This window comes from Macaca nemestrina, chromosome 19 (assembly GCF_043159975.1).
Source record: "Macaca nemestrina isolate mMacNem1 chromosome 19, mMacNem.hap1, whole genome shotgun sequence".
NCBI classification, from domain to species: domain Eukaryota; kingdom Metazoa; phylum Chordata; class Mammalia; order Primates; family Cercopithecidae; genus Macaca; species Macaca nemestrina.
In genome coordinates, this window is record NC_092143.1 from 68,402,866 (window position 1) to 68,421,499 (window position 18,634).

Here is an 18,634-nt window from a genome sequence, read left to right on the forward strand (position 1 = left end):
TGGGTCTGACCTCAGCCCAGGGTCAGGTGATTTTGCTTAGCCTCCAGTACTCAGATTCTGCTGAGACTTTGCAAGACCTGGACTCTGACACCCAGGATGCTTTCCTCAGGGGGCATGCTGCCTATAGCTCCGCAGTTAACATCCTCGGCAATGGCACCAGGGTCGGAGCCACGTACTTCATGACCTACCACACTGTGCTGCAGACCTCTGCTGACTTTATTGATGCTCTGAAGAAAGCCCGACTTATAGCCAGTAATGTCACCGAAACCATGGGCATTAATGGCAGTGCCTACCGGGTATTTCCCTACAGGTAAAGCCTGACCTTTTTCAGTGGGGTTTGCCCAGCAAAGGGCCTACACTGGGCGGGAATGGGGAGGGTTCCCTTGGCAAGATGCTGATTTTCAGGTTGGGTTCTGGCCCCCACTCCGTTCCGAGCACAGGGCAATATATCAAAGGAAATGGGTGCTGGGCAAGGGGCTTCAGAATCTAAAGCCTCTCTGAAGGCCTGAGGGCCAGAGACACAGAACTTGATCTCTGCGCTACCACACGGCTGCAAGAGACACACACTGGAAAATGGCTCAAGGCAAGGGGGCGCTTGGAGAGCAGGTGGCTTAGAGCGGGGCCAGGCCCACATCCTTGGCCAGCAATGGACCAGAATCCCCAACTGCTGGTTATTTGGGATGTTGCCTGTTTGTAGACTTTTTATATTGTTAGGGTTTTTTTTTTCCCAGCAAGAAAAGTATTCTGTATGACATGGTGAATTTGAAAACTGTAGAAAGGTAGGAGAAACAAGTGATTTATTTTTCCTGCCTGCCCATGATCTCGCTTAAAGCAAGAAGGCCTGGATTTGTTTGGAAGAAGTTAAGAGCCGATCAGCTCCACAAGAAAATAAATGAAAGCATTTTTTCCTCAGGCCTTGCACGGACCCCGCTGAGCCTGAGGTAGTGTCTCAGGATAGATCAGGATTCGTTTTTGTTTTTTTTTTTGTCCCCCAGAATGCTGTGGAATGCTCTCTGTAAATGTCTATAAAATAGGATAGATTGGGCTTATAAACAAAAACTTTATCAAAAATACACATTTTACATGACTGCTGGGCCCTTCTCTGGGTGGTCAGTGGCCACGAGAGGGCGAGTGAGTTGCTTTCGATGAGTCTTGTAGACAGCCAGCAAGGTTTTCTGCAAGGGATGTTTCCTGAGGGAGTCTGACCACCTGGCAGTGGTGACAGGATGAACATGCAGTGTTTGGGAGTGAGAGCGAGCTTTAACGAGGCCTCCCCCCTCCTCTCTAGTGTGTTTTATGTCTTCTACGAACAGTACCTGACCATCATTGACGACACTATCTTCAACCTCGGTGTGTCCCTGGGCGCGATATTTCTGGTGACCATGGTCCTCCTGGGCTGTGAGCTGTGGTCTGCAGTCATCATGTGCACCACCATCGCCATGGTCTTGGTCAACATGTTTGGAGTTATGTGGCTCTGGGGCATCAGTCTGAACGCCGTGTCCTTGGTCAACCTGGTGATGGTGAGTCCTCGTCCACTCTCAATTTGTCCCTAGCTCTTGTTTCACTTAGGGGAATTGCTGTCTTGGATTCCATGTAAACCCTAAGATGGAAGAAGATACCAAGTCTGGCGCTCGCTCTTGGCGCACATGGAGAGGCAGGATGAGTGCTGGATAAGTGCTGGATGGTGGTGGGACAGGGCGTAGAGGGAGCGAGCATTGAGTTGAACATCTGGGAGCATAAGCACATTACAGGGAATTCTGTTCAGTTTTTTCTCTTGTCCCATTCCTTGCGGCTATACTAGTATACCTGATGGTGCCTCTGACCATGGAAATGTGATTTCCTGGCCTAGTTCCGGCCTATTCCACCTGTAATTTGTTATTCTTTAGAGATTGCACAAGCCTGTAGCCTAATGACAGCAGCGTGTTCACTTTTTGCTTAGAAAATTGCAGCCCGCCCCAGGAGCTCTCTGACCAGTGCCTTCTGCCTCCCATGTGGTTGTCAGGTGCTTTTCATCATTAAAGATGAGAGCACTGGAGAATATATTCATGGAAAATAGAACAGGGTATCTGTACTCTCAGATGTGAACCCTGCTTCAGATAGGGGAGCAGCGAGGTCCAAGAAAAGAAGTTGTGACAATGCGCCAGCTCGGTGCAGGTGGGGTGACCTTAAGGCGTTCCAGCAATTTCTTCTGATCAAAACAAACATGCCACAGAAAACCAGGCTTTTGGCTGTGTGTAGAGAGGGCCCCAGAAAGTTCCTGGTACAGTCTAGATTGGTGTGATGGAGGCCTTATAAGTCCAATGGGATGCTTGGCCTCCTCTAGCACCCAGGGTGCCCTGGTAATTAGCCCCCATCCTGGGAACAGGGTGACTGCCTAGGGTCTTCAACAGGAAGAGAGCCATCATCCTAAAGGCAGTGCTTTATTTCAGAGCTGTGGCATCTCCGTGGAGTTCTGCAGCCACATAACCAGAGCGTTCACGGTGAGCACGAAAGGCAGCCGCGTGGAGCGTGCAGAAGAGGCACTCGCCCACATGGGCAGCTCCGTGAGTACCCTGAGCAGGGCCACGCCAGCAGAGTTGCACCCTGAAGTGTCCTGCTTAGTGACTGAAGAGTCTGGATCCTGTACTTAGAAAGCAGCTCCTAAGGATTGCAAGCTTTCAGGCAATTCATGAATTAGCTGCCACATCATGAACAGAACAGATGTTCTGTAGCACCGTTCCTGTCGGTGCGGCTCCTTTTTAGGTGGCAGTGTGCTGAAGCAGGAAAATAACAGAAAAGTTAAACGTGAGACAGCTGCCAGTCTTTTCCATTTAAAATGCAGGCAGGGGAGCCCGGGCCAGAACCCAGCGTGTGATGTGCGGTTGGTGCCTGGAGAGTCGTCTTGGTTCAACTCTACACCCTGGCTTAGCCTATCTCTTTACCACTGTAGAAAATACTTGGTAAAGAGTAAAACTAAAACTTTGTTTCGTAACACTTTTAAATATTTTTCACTTGAGAACATATTCAATTTAGAGACACAATGCGGCGTCTATGCAGAATACACAGCTTTTACCTTGGTCATACCTCTCCCCCGGGATCATAAGGCAGCAGATAAAATAGTGTTAGGTAGTAGATGATGCTACCTGGGTTCAGTTCCCATTGCTTTGGACCTTGAATATTAAGAAATCCCCATAAGGGCTGGGCACGGTGGCTCATGCCTACGTAATCCCAGCACTTTGGGAGGCCAGCGCGGGCAGACCACTTGAGGCCAGGGGTTCGAGACCAGGCTGGCCAACATGGTGAAACCCCATCTCTATTAAAAATACAAAAATTAGCCAGGCATGGTGGCGCACACCTATAATCCCAGCTACTCGGGAGGCTGAGGCAGAAGAATCACTTGAACCTGGGGGAAATCCTTGTAAGGAAGTGTTTCAATTACAGGTTGGTAAAAGTGGTGTCTAACACAGTATCTCTTCTTTTAGGTATTCAGTGGAATCACGCTTACAAAATTTGGAGGGATTGTGGTGTTGGCTTTTGCCAAATCTCAAATTTTCCAGATATTCTACTTCAGGATGTATTTGGCTATGGTCTTACTGGGCGCCACTCACGGATTAATATTTCTCCCTGTCTTACTCAGTTACATAGGTAAGAGTTCTTGTCTTAAAAGGGTGGCGTAAGAGGAAGCACATTACTGAAAGGGGATTCTGTCCTGAGGCATTCTTTTCAAGTATTTGAACTCATACTAATGGTCATTTGATAAATGATACTGAGTAAAAACAAATTCTTCTAAGAGAAAAAACCCATCCAGGGGCTTCATGATGGTGCAGACTACTTCACTAGTAAGTTGCTGATGTTTTTTCTGGAGGCCTGGAGCCAGCCCTCGAATGGATCTGAGTGTCAGCAGGTGGGGCAGCTCCTCCCTGCCGCTGAGATGGAGGAGTCCGTCCTGCAGCCAGCTCTCACACCAGCAGCGCTGCAGAGCAGCTTTTTATGTCCCTCACGGATTTCCCGTTCTCAGCAAAGTGCTGCCTCTGTTCATCTCGAGACTATTCTTGATCCTTTTACTTCTATGGCCACTTCACCTTGCACAAAAATGACCCACGGTTGAAAGGACAGTACTGATTTGCTTGACTTAAAGCTTTGTCACTAAATTGGAGCACTGAAGTAAAAGATTAAGAAAATGAGGGGCTTTTTATCATCTCCAGGCAATAGAAAGTAGTTCTATTACAATCTAATACACTAGCTCCTTTTCTTTAAGACAAAATAAAAAGAGAGAGATGAGCACTTTGGAAGGCTGAGAGGGGAGAATCGTTTGAGACCAGCCTAGGCAACATAGTGAGGCCTCCATCTCTACAAAAATACAATTGGCCAGGTGAAGTGGTGTGCGTCTGCAGTCCCACCTGCTTGTTAGGCGAAGGCAGGAAGCTTGCTTGAGCCCAGAAGGATGGGTTCAGGACGCAGCGAGTCGTGTTCATACCACTGCACTCCAGCCTGAGGAAGAAAGCAAAGAGCCCCTCTCCAAATGAGAGAGAGATGTGGTCTCACTCTGTTGTCCAGGCTGGTCTCAAGCAGTTCTCCTGCCTCAGTCTCCCAAAGTGGAATTACAGGCGTGAGCCACTATGCCCAGCCAACCAGTTCCCTTTCTCCTGCAGAAATAAGAAAAACTATTTTTCTCTCTCATAGGGCCATCAGTAAATAAAGCCAAAAGTTGTGCCACTGAAGAGCGATACAAAGGGACAGAGCGCGAACGGCTTCTAAATTTCTAGCCCTCTCGCAGGGCGTCCTGACTGAACTGTGTCTAAGGGTCGGTCGGTTTACCACTGGACGGGTGCTGCATCGGCCAGGCCAAGTTGAACACCGGATGGTGCCAACCATCAGGCTGATTGGCAGCAGCTTTGAACATAGTGCCCGTGAACTCAGGAATGCACAGTTGACTTGGGAAGCAGTATTACTAAATCTGGAGGCAACCACAGGACACTAAACCTCTCCCAGCTTCTTCAGGAAAGAAACTTCATTCTTTAGCAAGCAGGAGGTGACACTAGATGGCTGTGAATGTGATCCACTCCCTGACACTCTGGAAAGGCCAATCAATGCACTGTCTCTCCTTTTAGGAGTAAGCCATCCCACAAGTTCTGTACCACAGTTTTACTGATATTTGAGGTTGTAGATACACTTTATAACATTTTATAGTTTAAAGAGCTTTATTAATGCAATAAATTAACTTTGTACACATTTTTATATTAAAAAAAAACAGCAAGTGATTTCAGAATGTTGTAGGCCTCATTAGAGCTTGGTCTCCAAAAATCTGTTTGAAAAAAGCAACATGTTCTTCACAGTGTTCCCCTAGAAAGGAAGAGATTTAATCGCCAGTTAGCTGTGGCATGAAATGAGGGACAAAGCAAGCATCTCGTAGGTGTGTCTACTGGGTTTTAACTTATTTTTCTTTAATAAAATACATTGTTTTCCTAAGTAAGTTTTGGGGTTGCCCTATCTGCTTTGAGAGACAAGTAGAAAAGCTAAATGGAAGAGATTCCATCCTGTCCTTAGGGTAACTAAATGCCGTCTTACATTGGGCTAGAAAGAGTTAGACCTACATGTTTCATGAGAGTCCTGATCCTTCCCTATCCTAAAGATGTCTTCGATTGTATAACTATTTGGAGATGAGAATGATCAACCAGGGCCAGGTGCAGTGGCTCATGCCTGTAATCCCAGCACTTTGGAAGGCCGAGGCAAGTGGATCACGAGGTCAGGAGTTCGAGACCAGCCTGGACAATATAGTAAAACCCCATCTCTACTAAAAATACAAAAATTAGCCCGGTGTGGTGGCGCACACCTGTAGTCCCAGCTACTCAGGAGGCTGAGGCAGAAGAATCGCTTGAACCTGGCGGAGGTTGCAGTGAACCGATATTGCACCACTGCACTCCAGCCTAGGCAACAGAGTGAGACTCCGTCTCAACGAAAACAATAAATGAGAATGATCAACCAATGTATACTTCATAAAACTGAAACTTTAACAAGCCCCAGGCCCTTTAAAATACTTAGCCACCATTTGCCATCTTATTCCTGGCTTCAAGAGATATTCCAAGATCTGCTATAAGAGATGGGCTGTGCCTAATAGGTCCCAAATGTGTCTTGACTCAAAACACACCTTCCTTGGTGAGTTCCAGAGCATAACTCAGATTCTGTCAGCATACTGAATTCACTCTGCTACAAATAATGGGCCGAGGGCTAGGTGGGCTGTTACCAAATTGTGGTGTTTACAAAAACGCTAACCCAAGAGTCCTCGCCCACCAGCTGCCAGTGCCCTCTGCTACTCTTTGAGGCTATGGTTACCCCAAGTCTTTGCATTCTCACCTGGTGTGAAATTGGGGCTCCCTCGCAAACGCTGGTTTCGCTGTTCAAAAAACCGGAATATTGTATAGAAAAGCATGTTGTCTTCAGTCTGCTTTGCAGCATCTAAAAATTTTCGTGCAGAAATGTTGTCATGGCCACCAATGCCCCGGATAAACCTTAAGGCAGCTAACACTTGGTGTTTGGAAAGAAGAACTTCTACTATTTCATCATTTGCTGTTGAAAGTCGCTAGGAATAAGGAAGAGAAGTCCAGGTCAGTGCAAACAACAGGAACAGAGTTAGTTTCCATAGTCCAGAACCTCACACATCAGACTTACCTTCAGCATGTCCAGAGATAGCTGATGAGCAGGCGGATAGAAACTCTCTAGGGATAACAGCAGACAAGCCTGAAAGGCATTTTTAGACCTGCTTCAGTTGGAAGGTTAACAGTTAAAATTTTCTGTTTTTAACCACAATGTAAGTAGCAATCTGGCAATGCATACCAAAGGTTTGGAGTCGCTGAGGACGTGGTACTGCAGGAACTGATGCAGCATATAAAAGAGGTTGTGCTGGACAAGGGTTTTGATGACAAGTTCATGTAGGTAATGCTGAGGACAAAAGTAAAAAGTAAAAGAACACTTCCAAATCATTCAGCTACAACAGACTAGAGGCTCCCCGAGGACTGGCTATTCCAACCAACATGGCCAAAGTGTCACTACAAGAAGTGGTTTCATTATGCAGGTAAAGACCCCAACTTGACATTACACTTCCATTCCAACTAATAAGAATGTTGGGAGAGTCACTCAGCATTCTGAGTCAGGGAGGCAGACCTGTCTTAGCATATAAGTCATCTTCTAAGAGGGACTGTGTCTTTTTTTTTTTTTTAATTCCTGCTGTTTTAACTTGGGACCAGCTGATTTGAAGGTACCTGTACTGCAATCTGAAACTGGTTAAGAGAACGAATGTATTCCATCAGCACGGCTATCACAAATTTATGAGGCATCTCCTAGGGAGAAAAAAATGTGGTTTTATAAATACCAACGAGGTGCAAAAGGGGCTGCATATAACACTTTATCCACCACCCGCCTGGTTTCCATCTTAAAATGGCCCAGTGTTCATCTTTCACTGGTTTTGCATAAATCGCTCCAGAACCACTTGTCACTGATTATGCTTTAGGCCTGAGTATTAGAAACCAAACTACCAGCTCTAGGTCCTCACCCAAGGAAACTCCAGTGATTCTAATCACATGAAGTCTCCTGCTTTCCTCAACTGCCTTGTTTTGAGCATTCTCAGTCCGGAAGAGGCGGAAAGCTGCAGCCCACCTTCTTTTCCACGAAGGCTGACAGGACATGGGTGTACACATCCGACTGGTCCAGCACCGCCTGGGTCCGCACCGGCCTCTTGAGGAGCGGGCTGCTTCGGCTCTGCCCTGCTTCCACCGCCTGAAAGAAGAAACCACCAACTATGACCTTCGGCATCTTAGAGGAAGGGTGCTGTGTACAGTTCATCCACAAGGACTGCATTCTTCGATGTGGACCCCAGGATATGAGCGGAACACACTTCTTTCTCTACTTAGATAAAATCTTTCCTGTGCTGGCTTGGGGAGGGTCTAGGAAGTCAGAATTGGTCATCTTGAAAACACTCCAATGTTCATGGTAGATGAAACGGAAAAAGCATGTGTCAAGTTTTCTCTTAAAATATATCATACTTAGCCTCTTGCAATTTTTTAACTTCCTGTCTAAGCTGCTTAATCCTGGACCACGGGCATTTGTTATCTGGCAAAAATGAAACGGCCTGCTGCATCCCTACTTTATGAAGTCCTGATCCTACAATAAGTGAGGAGCGCCTGCATGGAGTCTCCAGGGATTTTTAAGTGGGAAGCCAGAGCACCACAAGTCTGGAATAGGAAAGCTCTGAGACCTTGACGACCTCACCTGACGTTTGAAAGCAGTTCCGGCTGGGCGCGGTGGCTCATGCCTGTAATCCCTGCACTTTGGGAGGCCAAGGCGGGTGGATCACCTGAGGTCAGGAGTTCCAGATCAGCCTGACTAATATGGAGAAACCCCGTCTCTACTTAAAAAAAAAAAAAATTCAAAATTAGCCAGGCGTGGTGGCACATGCCTGTAATCCCAGCTACTCGGGGGAGGCTGAGGCAGGAGAATCACTTGAACCCAGGAGGAGGAGGTTGTGGTGAGCCAAGATCTCGCCATTGCACTCCAGCCTGGGCAACAAGAGCAAAACTCCGTCTCAAAAAAAAAAAAGCAGTTCAGATCCATGCAGATTATGCAATAGCTGTGGGGTGTAGTCTGAGAACCTGCATTTCCAAGAAACTCCAGATGCTGCTCACGTGGCTGGTCATTGGCCCCCACTGCTGAGTCATGTTGTTTATGGAGCCCAGTAGACAGTGCGAGACAGCACAGAAACTGCCATTTGGGATCAGACCTGCTGATTTCCACAGGCCAGAACACCCACGGCAATAGGGTTCAAAAGGACTCAGCCATCCCTCATATCTGACAGGGTGGAAATGGACACTGTCCAGGCAACCGGCCCTCTTCAGTGCCTGTCTCAGACCTCTTACCCTTCCACGAACAGCTGAAGGGGAGTGCAGTTCCGGGGCTTTTGTTGGTTTAAAACCATGTTCAGACTAGGACTAATCAGATCCTGGAAGTGAAGTCAGTCATTCTCCTTGTCCTAAACTTTTCTTCTTTCTGGCTTCAGGAGGTATGATGTACGAGTAATACAGTGGAAATTGGTGGCGATAAGCCATGGTTACTACCTTCACTACAAACATGCCTGCTAAGTGCTAACACTGAATCGTCACTATCTCAACAGGACGCTATCTCAACAGGAAAGAAAGGTGTGGCAAACAGAAATACTTTGAATTTAATTTACTAAGTCCTCACTCTGGCAAAACAGAAAAATATACAAAATATTGCAAAGCAGAGACTGATTTTTCTCATCTATATATAACAGTAGGCCAAGGATCTACAGGCAAGATCAAACACAGATGGGGGAAAAACAAAAACAGTGAAGGTATGAAGTGAGTTGTGGCCTCCAGCTCATGGGATGCAGGGCCCCTGAATTTACTACTACCCCACTATCCCCCACTATCGCCACCTTGCCCTATGGCAGGCAGCAAATCTCAGTGACGTTATTCTAATATATAGGAAACAATTTTGCATCATAATGACTTAGAAAATACCAGGGAGGGGGTGGGGGAGGAGGACCCTTTGTCATACTCCATGTAACTCACCATCGCATAACTCTGCTCGGCATCCAAGTACTTTTTATACTCATGGTTGAGTTTATCAAAAACAGTGGCTATCACGGGCAGCGACGCTCTGTCTGACTCACTTAACACTGGAAAGGCACAAGGTTCACACGGATCAAACCAACTTCATGTCAGCTTCAGAATTTCCACACATTGCTATGATAAAAACTGATCTCAAAAGGTTACCAACGCAAAAGTACCTTTAAAGGACACTCCAAGAAATGCAGTACTTTAAAGACCTGATACCTAGACATCATTCGCAACCCCTTTCTGGTTACAGTTAAAAAAAAAAAAAAGCTATAGTAGGCCAGGCTCAGTGGCTCATGCCTCTAATCCCAGCACTTTGGGGAGGCCGAGGCAGAAGGATCACTTAACGCTGGGAGTTTGAGACCAGCCTAGGCAACAAGGCAAGACCCCATCTCTACCAAAACAAAACAAACACCAATAGCACGTATTGGTAGGGGATTCTTTTTTTCTTTTGCTTTTTTTTTTTTTTTGAGACAGGGTATTGCTCTGTCGCCCAGGCTGGAGGTATACTGGCACAGACGGCTCACTGTAGCCTTGTCCTCCTGGCCTCAAGCAATCTCCCTCTGCAGCCTCTGGAGTAGCTGGGGCCACAGGTGTATACCACCAAATTCAGCTAATTTTTTTTTTTTTTTTTTTTTTAAATAGAGACAGGGTTTCGTCCTGTTGTCCAGGCTGGTCTTGAACACCTAGGCTCAGGCAATCCTTCTGCCTCATGCTCCCAGAGTGCTGGGATTATAAGCATGAGTCACCATGCCTGGCCTCAGTAGGGGATGCTTAAAGAAGACACATATGCAGTGACGTGGCTTGGGTTTTGAAAGAGGTGTGTGTGAAGGCCAGGGGCGGTGGCCCACTCCCCTCCTGTGTGCCCACTTTCATTCAGAACCATCCCATTTATTGTTCTTTTCTCTACAAGTATCTCTACAAGTCATCTTTCCATTTAGCAGCCTTTCCTAGGGGGTCACATAGCCACCCCTCACACAAAGAATGAGGCTATGGATTACAGACAAGGCACAACAGTCTGGCCCACATCCCGATAAAAAGTGTTGGGCAGCACAGGCCTCATACCAGAACCAGACCAAGGGGGAAGGATTCAACTTACTCTGTGAACAGACAGACAGGATGACCATCTTGCATTCTTTTCTCTGGAGGAGAAAGTCCATCAATCTTCCTTTGTCTGGTAAGAGATTTACTATGGGCTCAAGTTTCACTTGGAGGTTCCAGAGGTAACCTGGATTTTAAAGAGGCAGCAAATATAACAGTATGATGCAAACCATAACAAAAGCCCAAAAGTGGTTCCCCTAAACATCTGCAGGGCAGGTGGTGATAAATGTAGCTTTTTCTTCCTAACCAAAACAGAGCCAAGCCATTCAAGAACAGAAGGACTGATGGCCGAACTACTGCACACTTGGCTGACTCTTTCCAAGTAACCTCTGCATTCAGGGGCACATCAGTGGTGTAGCTCCCTAGTCCTTAATGCCAAACAGGGCCTTCCCTAGACCTAGTCCCTCTTTTAATGTTTAAAATAGAAAAAGATGTCAACATGTGGCATCAACTTCAGTCCTGTGCTTTGGTTTCTCCTACAACGGCTCATTAGTTTAAAACGTAACTCCAGAGGCTCTCAATGGAACATCATTCATCCATTCATCGACCCATAAATGTACTGATCACCCACACTGCCAGCATCTGGTGTGGCCTTTCCTAATTGGAGTTCTGCAGAATGAAGTGCCACATAAAAAATCATCTGGGTGATCCCTTTTTCAGTTGTCCCAAGGCAGGTGCAGAGCAGCTGTACAGGAAAACACCAGCAAGATGCACAGGAGAGAAATGACTTCATTACATACAGTGGATGCTTCCAGCATCAGGGCTAATTCTCTCCTCAAGAATTCTTAGGAATTCCAGAGGAAAGGCTCGAAAATACACAGAGGATTAAAGAGTAACATGGGAAATTCTCTAATACCAGCCTGGCAAGGTATTAGAGACACAGGTTAGGGCAACATGGCAAGACCCTATTTCTAAAAAAAAAAAAAAAATTATAGGCCGGCCGTGGTGGCTCACACCTGTAATCCCAGCACTTTGGGAAGCTAAGGTGGGCAGATCACGAGGTCAGGAGATGGATACCATCCTAGCCAACATGGTGAAACCCCGTACCTATTAAAAATACAAAAATTAGCTGGGTGTGGTAGTACATGCCTGTAACCCCAGCTACTGGGGAGGCTGAAGCAGGAGAATCGTTTGAACCCAGGAGTCAGAGGTTGCAGTGAGCCGAGACGGTGCCACTGCACTCCAGCCTGGTGACAAAGCGAGCTTCTGTCTCAAAATAATTATTATTATAACAAATTAACTGGGCGTGGTGGTGTGCGCCTGCAGGCCCAGCTACTCGGGAGGCTAAAGTAGGAGGATCGCCTGAGCCCAGGAGCTCAAGGCTGCCGTAAGCTGAGATAGCACTACTGCGCTCCAGGCTGGGTGACAGAGCAAGACCCTGCCTTAAAAAAATAAGATTTCTCTAATAAACAGATTACCCAGGAAGAGACAACCAATAGGCTGAGGAGGCTTCGTCAGCAAGGCCAGAAAGAGGAGCACACCTCCTGAGCTCGTGCAGAACAGAAAAGGGCACGGACACCGGAGGGAAGGTCGATGGGAGAAGCGAAGGGAGACAGGCTGGGGTGGAGTCTGGCTTTCCAGAATGGGCTTAAGCACGAGAATGGCATTCTTAGTTGTTGCTTTATTAATAGTAGTATATGTTCTTGATAAAATGCACATATAGTAGAAAACAGTATAAAGTGTAAAAAAAAAATCCCATTCCCAAGGTTGAAAGGAGGGGTCATTTCTCAGAGATTCACCTTGAAAATGTCCCTGGCTACAACTGGGATCCAAAGTCAACAAGCACCATGTTCTAACATGACAACTGTCCCGCTGACCTACCTTGGCTTGCACTGATAATGATGTCAGGTTGAAAGACAATCCAGGATGAAGAATCCACATGTTATAGGAAATTCTAAACCAGGAAAAGACGAAAACAAAAGGCAAAACCAGTTTCCATTAGCACACGCCCCTGCCCCCCATGTGCTGAGTCCACGCTAAACACGGGGCCCCTGGACAGTCAGGGAAGCTGGCTGCGGGGTGGCTCCCAGAGCGTTATTCACAGCTGCCCAGAGGAGGGCTTCAGGACCACTCTGTAAGGGTGACCACTTGCCCTGTTGTGCACGGTGCCAACGCCTTAGTAAAGGATACAGAGTTTACACGGAACAGGAGACTGGCTGGTCACGGCAGCAGGACCTACAAATTGAGAAAACGTTAAGTGCGATGCAGCCAGAAAACGCTGCGAATGCTGGTACTTACGACGCAAAAGTCAGCACTTTTTAATGTCGTGACAAAATGTTCATTCAGCTGTAGTTAAGGAAGAAATGAACTGTTCCATCTCACTGATAGCACATACGGGGAGGAAGGGGGAAGGAGGTGAAAACAATCCAGGAAAATCTCACCAAGAAAAAGAAAGCACATCAAGGCTTCAATCACTGTGGTTTTTTTTTTAAATAACCAAAGATGACTCATGATCATTTACAGATGCACATTAAGGAACTGAGAAATTTACTTGGAGGATTCAAAATCAAATACCCAGATCATCCACGGAGAATGTTTCAAATAAATGTGGCTTGTAGCTTACCACAGCTTAATTATCTTTTTTTTTTTTTTTTTTGAGGTGGAGACTCGTTCTATCGCCCAGGTTGGAGTGCACTGGTGCGATCTTGGCTCACTGCAACCTCCGCCTCCCAGGTTCAAGAGATTCTCCTTCCTCAGCCTCCCAAGTAGCTGAGATTACAGGCATGTGCCACCACACCCAGCTAACTTTTTTGTGTTCTTAGTAGAGATGGGGTTTCACCATGTTGGCCAGGCTGGTCTTGAATTCCTGACCTCAAGTGATCCATCCACCTTGGCCTCCCAAAGTCCTGGGATTATAGGCGTGAGCCACCGTGCCCGGCCTTTTTTTTTTTTTTAAAGACAGATAGGGTGTTGCTCTGCTGTCCAGGCTTGAGTGCAGTAGTTGATCATAGCCCACTATAACCTCGAACTCCTTGGCTCAAGTGATCCTCCTGCCTCAGCCTTCAGAGTAGCTAGGACTAAAGGCACGTGACCACTGGAACAGAGCTGCTAACTTTTTTCTTTTTTTTTTTTGGAAAGACAAGGTCTATGTTGCCCAGGCTGGTCTCAAAGTCCTGGGCTTAAGTGATCTGGCCACCTCAGCCTCCCGATGTGCTGGGATTATAGGCATGAGCCACTGCGCCCAGCCACTTAATTATCTAAATAATTAGCTTGATTATCCATTGCTTAGAGTAGGTCCAGGCACAGTGAGCTCGTCTGGGAAGCAGACCCCCAAAACCTCACATGGCGGGGACCCTTAGCAACCAGTTAGGCAGCCCCACAAGCTAACCATGACTCCTGGTTCTGTTCCAATTACCCAGGTGCAATCAAGGCAGGTTTCAATCAGCTGGTCAGAGAAAAGGTCATTGTGAACAGACCGCCCAAAGCCAGGAAAAAGCCCAGGCAGAGAAGCTTTGGCGAAGAACACTCGTACTTTGGACCTAAGGGTCAAGGTCTGCACCGAGTGCACAGCCCTCATCTTTGTGTGGCTGACCTGACACTGTCAGGTGAGAGCTTTCGTTTCCAAGGCCCCCCAGATGATCCTAATATGTAGTCAGATTGAGACCCACTGTTCTAATAGGCCCAAAACAAAAAGAAAAAGGGTGGCTGACTCTTCCCAAAAGTGCTGGTTATATCTGTCTAAACAGGCCCATTCAATTCCTGAGCACGCCCACCCAGTGGCAGCACAGTGGGCAAGACACACAGATGCGTCAACCTGCCAGGGCTCACAGCCCAGCAGGAAATGAAAGTCACTAACCTCTGAAAATGCTTTGCAGCCCAAACTACCTAGATCCCCAGACCCTCGGTGGATTCCTGACTTCCTCCTATCGATCTCTGCACTGGCTATGACTGTGACCCGGCCTCGCATCTGTTCCATTATAACCAGATGGTTAGAACCTGATGCCTCCTAACTGGTCCTGTACCACTGGAACAGAGCTAAAGGTTCTAAGCCAGGGGTGTCCAATGTTTTGGCTTCCCTGGGCCACATTAGGAAGAAGAAGAATGGTCTTAGGCCACACATAAAATACACTAACATAACTAACATAGCTGGTGAACTTAAAAGAAAATCATTTAAAAACCTCATAATGTTTTAAGACAGTTTAAGAATTTGTGTTGGGCTGCACTCAAAGCTGTCCTGGGCCACAGGCCATGGGTTGGACAGGCTTGTTCTAAATGTTTAGTTTTTTTCCCCAATTCACCAGCAGTTACGTTCATGCCAAGTGGGCAGCAGACACAAGACAATCACTTGGCAAAATCTATTCTTTCAATGCTAACATTATTTACAGAGGAAAAGGAAGAAGCTTGAGAGAACACAGGAGACCAAAAGACCTAACCAAGTGTCTGTTAAGAGCCAGCTCCTTCCTCCAACTGTGCCAGAAAGTAACTTAGCTTTTGGCTGATCCAGCAAGACAGGGCAGTCAGGCTGACGATGCTGCTCTTGCTAAACTTTCAGCCAGAGCCCGATTCTGAATCTCCTGGGTGAAAGGTACAAGGAAATCCTGACTGCAGGCTGGGTCAACCGCCCAGTGCTGTCTGACAAAGAATAAAATATTAGTACCAGGGTTCCAAGTGTGAGCCATCTGACTACGTCTTGTACACTGAAACCTCAGACTAGCCAACTCTGCACTCCAGTCTCCTTCAGAAGAGAGCCGGGAGAGACTGCTGGGAGGGACAGGCACAGCAGACAGACCCTGTGGGAATGCAGTGAGAAGGCGGCCATCTGCAAGGAGGCCTGCAAGCAGGGAGGCCCCAGAAGAAAGCAAACCCGCAGACATCTTGAACTTCCAGCCACCAGAACTGTGAGAAAATAAAGTTCTATTTAAGGAAAAAAAAAGAGAGAGAGAGAGCGTTGAATATTCTTTCAGTTCTGTGTTAAAATCAATTACACTGGGAAAAGGCAAAATGAAGCAAATAAATGACTTTCCCTTTTCCTGAATTCCTGGCCTCCACTCTTCTGACTTCCCAACCCCACCTCTCCAGGCAGGAGGAGGACTGATTTGGGTAAGCCTAAGAGCCACAGCCAAAGCACTTACTGTGACTGTCAGTCCCAAAGAATGCAATATTCATCATCACTGTCACACGGAATGTGAGGAAGAGAAAAGTGATCCCAGGCTAAAGTAACAAGCATACAGCCAAAGTTAATTTCAGCGTTACAGAGCTCAGGCAAACAGAAAACGTTATGGACGTATTCAGTATTAAAACATCTTTCACCATCAATGAGTAATCAAAACTATCCATTCTACAGCTCAGGGAAGATAAATTATTTCCTCCCAAGGGAGATTCATCTATCTTAGAAAATGCTTTTTTCACAACATAATTTTAGCTTATATGATCAGTAGTAGTTGCATTTTTTAAAAAACTAGAACAGGCTGGTCACGGTGGCTCACACTTGTAATCCTAGCACTTTGGGAGACTGAGGCAGGTGGATCATCTGAGGTCAGGAGTTCAAGACTAGTCTAGCCAACATGGTGAAACCCCATCTCTATCAAAAATTTAAAAATTTGGGCCAGGCGTGGTGGCTCATGCCTGTAATCCCGGCACTTTGAGAGGCCAAGGCGGGCAGATCACTTGAGACCAGAAGTTCAAGACCAGCCTGGCCAACATGGTGAAACCCCATCTCTACTAAAAATACAAAAAAATTAGCTGGGCGTGGTGGCACATGCCTGTAATCCCAGCTACTTGGGAGGCTGAGGCAGGAGAATCACTTGAACCTTATCTCCTCTCACAAGTATTTAAGCAACTGAATACTTGGTTCAATTGCTTGAATACTTCACAACCTTGAATCTTGTGAGAGGCAGAGGTTGCAGTGAGCCAAGATCAAGCCACTGCACTCCAGCCTGGGCAATAGATTGAGGCTCGGTCAAAAAAATAAATTTAAAAAAATATAAAAATTAGCTGGGCACAGTGGCGCATACCTGTAATCCCAGCTACTTGGGAGGCTGAGGCAGGATAATCACTTGAACCCAGGGGGTGGAGGTTGTAGTGAGCCAGGATCACGCCACTACATACCAGCCTGGGCGACTGAGTCAGACTCCCTCTTAAAACAACAAAACTGGAACAAATGGCCCCTGGCAAAATCAGACAGATCCGGGAATCTCTGTTTACTCTTCACTCCACTTTTAATGTGACTCCCAAAGATCATGGTGAGAACACAGCCACGTGGTAAAACGGCAGCACTGACTCCTCTACAGAACCCGTTACCTGCGATGGGGATCTGATAGGGCTGGATCGATCGCGCGGGAAGCACCGGGTGGTGGAAGGTAACGGAGCCATCAAACTCTCCCCGTAACTTGATATCAAATATTACCGACGTCTACGGGGGGAGAAAACAAGACTGAGGCCGAAATGAATCAGAGTTTGCCCAGTCCCTTTCATTCCATCCCATCTTGCTGTTTAAATCAGCTTAAAAGCCTGTGTTTGCATCTCCTCCCTATAGGCTAGTTCTTACTTGAGGAATTTGTCATTAACATTACAACTCTCTTTTAATATCTTTATCTCCTCTCACAAGTATTTCCTGCATTTATGACGTTCTACCTTTGACAAGCTCAAAGTGACCTAAGCAGATCTCTGTCATTTCCACTGGAAACATCTTCACGTGTCAGAGAGTTAGCGTCACCACCCTCTGGGAGGGTAGAGGAGGGAAGTGGCTTCTTTATACCAGAGGCCCAGCCCACAGGACCCATTCTAGTTGTCCTGGTCCACACGGCCTCAAAACCATTATCCCCTAGCACTATCATCCATGCTCACAATTGCAATAGAGTTCATGTACTCGTGGAATGGAGCGGATTCCCACCTCCTTCCAAGGTCAAATCTCAAGTGTTACTTTCTGAAACAGTTTTCAATTATCTTTAATCAACTGACACAATCACTTTTTTCTAAACTACTTAACCCATTTCCATCTGGAAGATGAAAACTCTTAGCATAAAAAATAAAAATGCACTTTCTAATCTTACTCAGACATTTTGCCAATTTTCTTTTCTTTTTTTCCCCGGAGACAGGATCTTGCTCCATCACCCAGGCTGGGTGCAGGGGCACAATCTCAACTCACTGACGCCCCGACCTCCCAGGCTCACGCCATCCTCCAGCCTTAGCCCCACAAGTAGCTGGGACTATAGGCATGCGCTACCACACCCGGCTAAGTTTTTTATTTTTTATATAGGTGGGGTTTTGCCATGTTGCCCAGGCTGCTCTCAAGCTCCTGGGCTCAACCAGTCTGTCCGCCTTGGCCTCCCAAAGTGCTGGGATTACAGGTGTGATCCACTGCACCCAGCCGCCAATTTTCACAAGGCTTTTAAGCAACCTTAACTTTGGTAGAAACGCAGACAGCTTGTACCTCTGTGTCCTGATGATGCACGACTACCAGGTTGTCCACCACGTTCAGGGCAAACTTTCCCGTCCTATTTAACTTCAATATGTGCATCTTTTTACAGGCACCTTCTCTGTCGGATAGAAAGCAAAAAATAGATCAACAAGCTGCAACTCACATTTTAAAATCACAGAGAGAGGGGAAAGAAAGCATGAAACCTACCGTGGCAGATGATAGAGGACCACCTCCGCTCCTGTGCTGTTGGAGGTCCGAGAATGATGCCTCAAGAAGAGAACATACAGCTGCCCGTATCTAATTAGGGAACAAAGAGACAAAAATCACATCTGGCCATTCAAAATTCCTTTGCTCTAAATGGCATCACAGTTAAGTAAATTATGAGATATTCACTTAATGGAATATTTTGCTGCCAACAAAAATGTTTACAAAGAAACATGCAGTTACTCAAAGCGTATTATAAAGTTTAAGTGGAAAAGAGAACACACACTAAATACAGCTTGATCATAATCTTTTAAAAGAAAACCCCAAACCTAAGCATAGAGTCTAAAATGATTAGAAAGAA

General features: G+C 46.5%; 2 protein-coding genes across 7 annotated transcripts in view; one reads left to right on the forward strand and one right to left on the reverse strand.

The window, feature by feature from the left end:
* Nucleotides 1-5,452, forward strand: part of LOC105465019 (NPC intracellular cholesterol transporter 1) — a 54,505-nt gene extending 49,053 nt beyond the window's left edge. For both annotated transcript variants that reach the window (XM_011713204.2, XM_011713207.3), the window contains exons 21-25: nucleotides 110-310; nucleotides 1,289-1,520; nucleotides 2,430-2,543; nucleotides 3,462-3,624; nucleotides 4,663-5,452. In XM_011713204.2, coding sequence (XP_011711506.2) covers nucleotides 110-310; nucleotides 1,289-1,520; nucleotides 2,430-2,543; nucleotides 3,462-3,624; nucleotides 4,663-4,745 — 793 coding nt within the window. In that variant the 3' untranslated portion in view covers nucleotides 4,746-5,452. The remainder of the gene's footprint in view (nucleotides 1-109; nucleotides 311-1,288; nucleotides 1,521-2,429; nucleotides 2,544-3,461; nucleotides 3,625-4,662) is intronic.
* RMC1 (regulator of MON1-CCZ1) overlaps nucleotides 5,162-18,634 on the reverse strand; it is a 28,774-nt gene continuing 15,301 nt past the window's right edge. For all 5 annotated transcript variants that reach the window (XM_011713218.3, XM_011713233.3, XM_071085533.1 and 2 more), the window contains 13 exons: nucleotides 18,277-18,366; nucleotides 18,082-18,187; nucleotides 16,950-17,061; nucleotides 12,840-12,884; nucleotides 12,531-12,584; nucleotides 10,708-10,836; nucleotides 9,564-9,670; nucleotides 7,633-7,752; nucleotides 7,239-7,316; nucleotides 6,814-6,918; nucleotides 6,649-6,717; nucleotides 6,334-6,559; nucleotides 5,162-5,322 (listed from right to left, as the gene is read on the reverse strand). In XM_011713218.3, coding sequence (XP_011711520.1) covers nucleotides 5,243-5,322; nucleotides 6,334-6,559; nucleotides 6,649-6,717; nucleotides 6,814-6,918; nucleotides 7,239-7,316; nucleotides 7,633-7,752; nucleotides 9,564-9,670; nucleotides 10,708-10,836; nucleotides 12,531-12,584; nucleotides 12,840-12,884; nucleotides 16,950-17,061; nucleotides 18,082-18,187; nucleotides 18,277-18,366 — 1,321 coding nt within the window. In that variant the 3' untranslated portion in view covers nucleotides 5,162-5,242. The remainder of the gene's footprint in view (nucleotides 5,323-6,333; nucleotides 6,560-6,648; nucleotides 6,718-6,813; nucleotides 6,919-7,238; nucleotides 7,317-7,632; nucleotides 7,753-9,563; nucleotides 9,671-10,707; nucleotides 10,837-12,530; nucleotides 12,585-12,839; nucleotides 12,885-16,949; nucleotides 17,062-18,081; nucleotides 18,188-18,276; nucleotides 18,367-18,634) is intronic.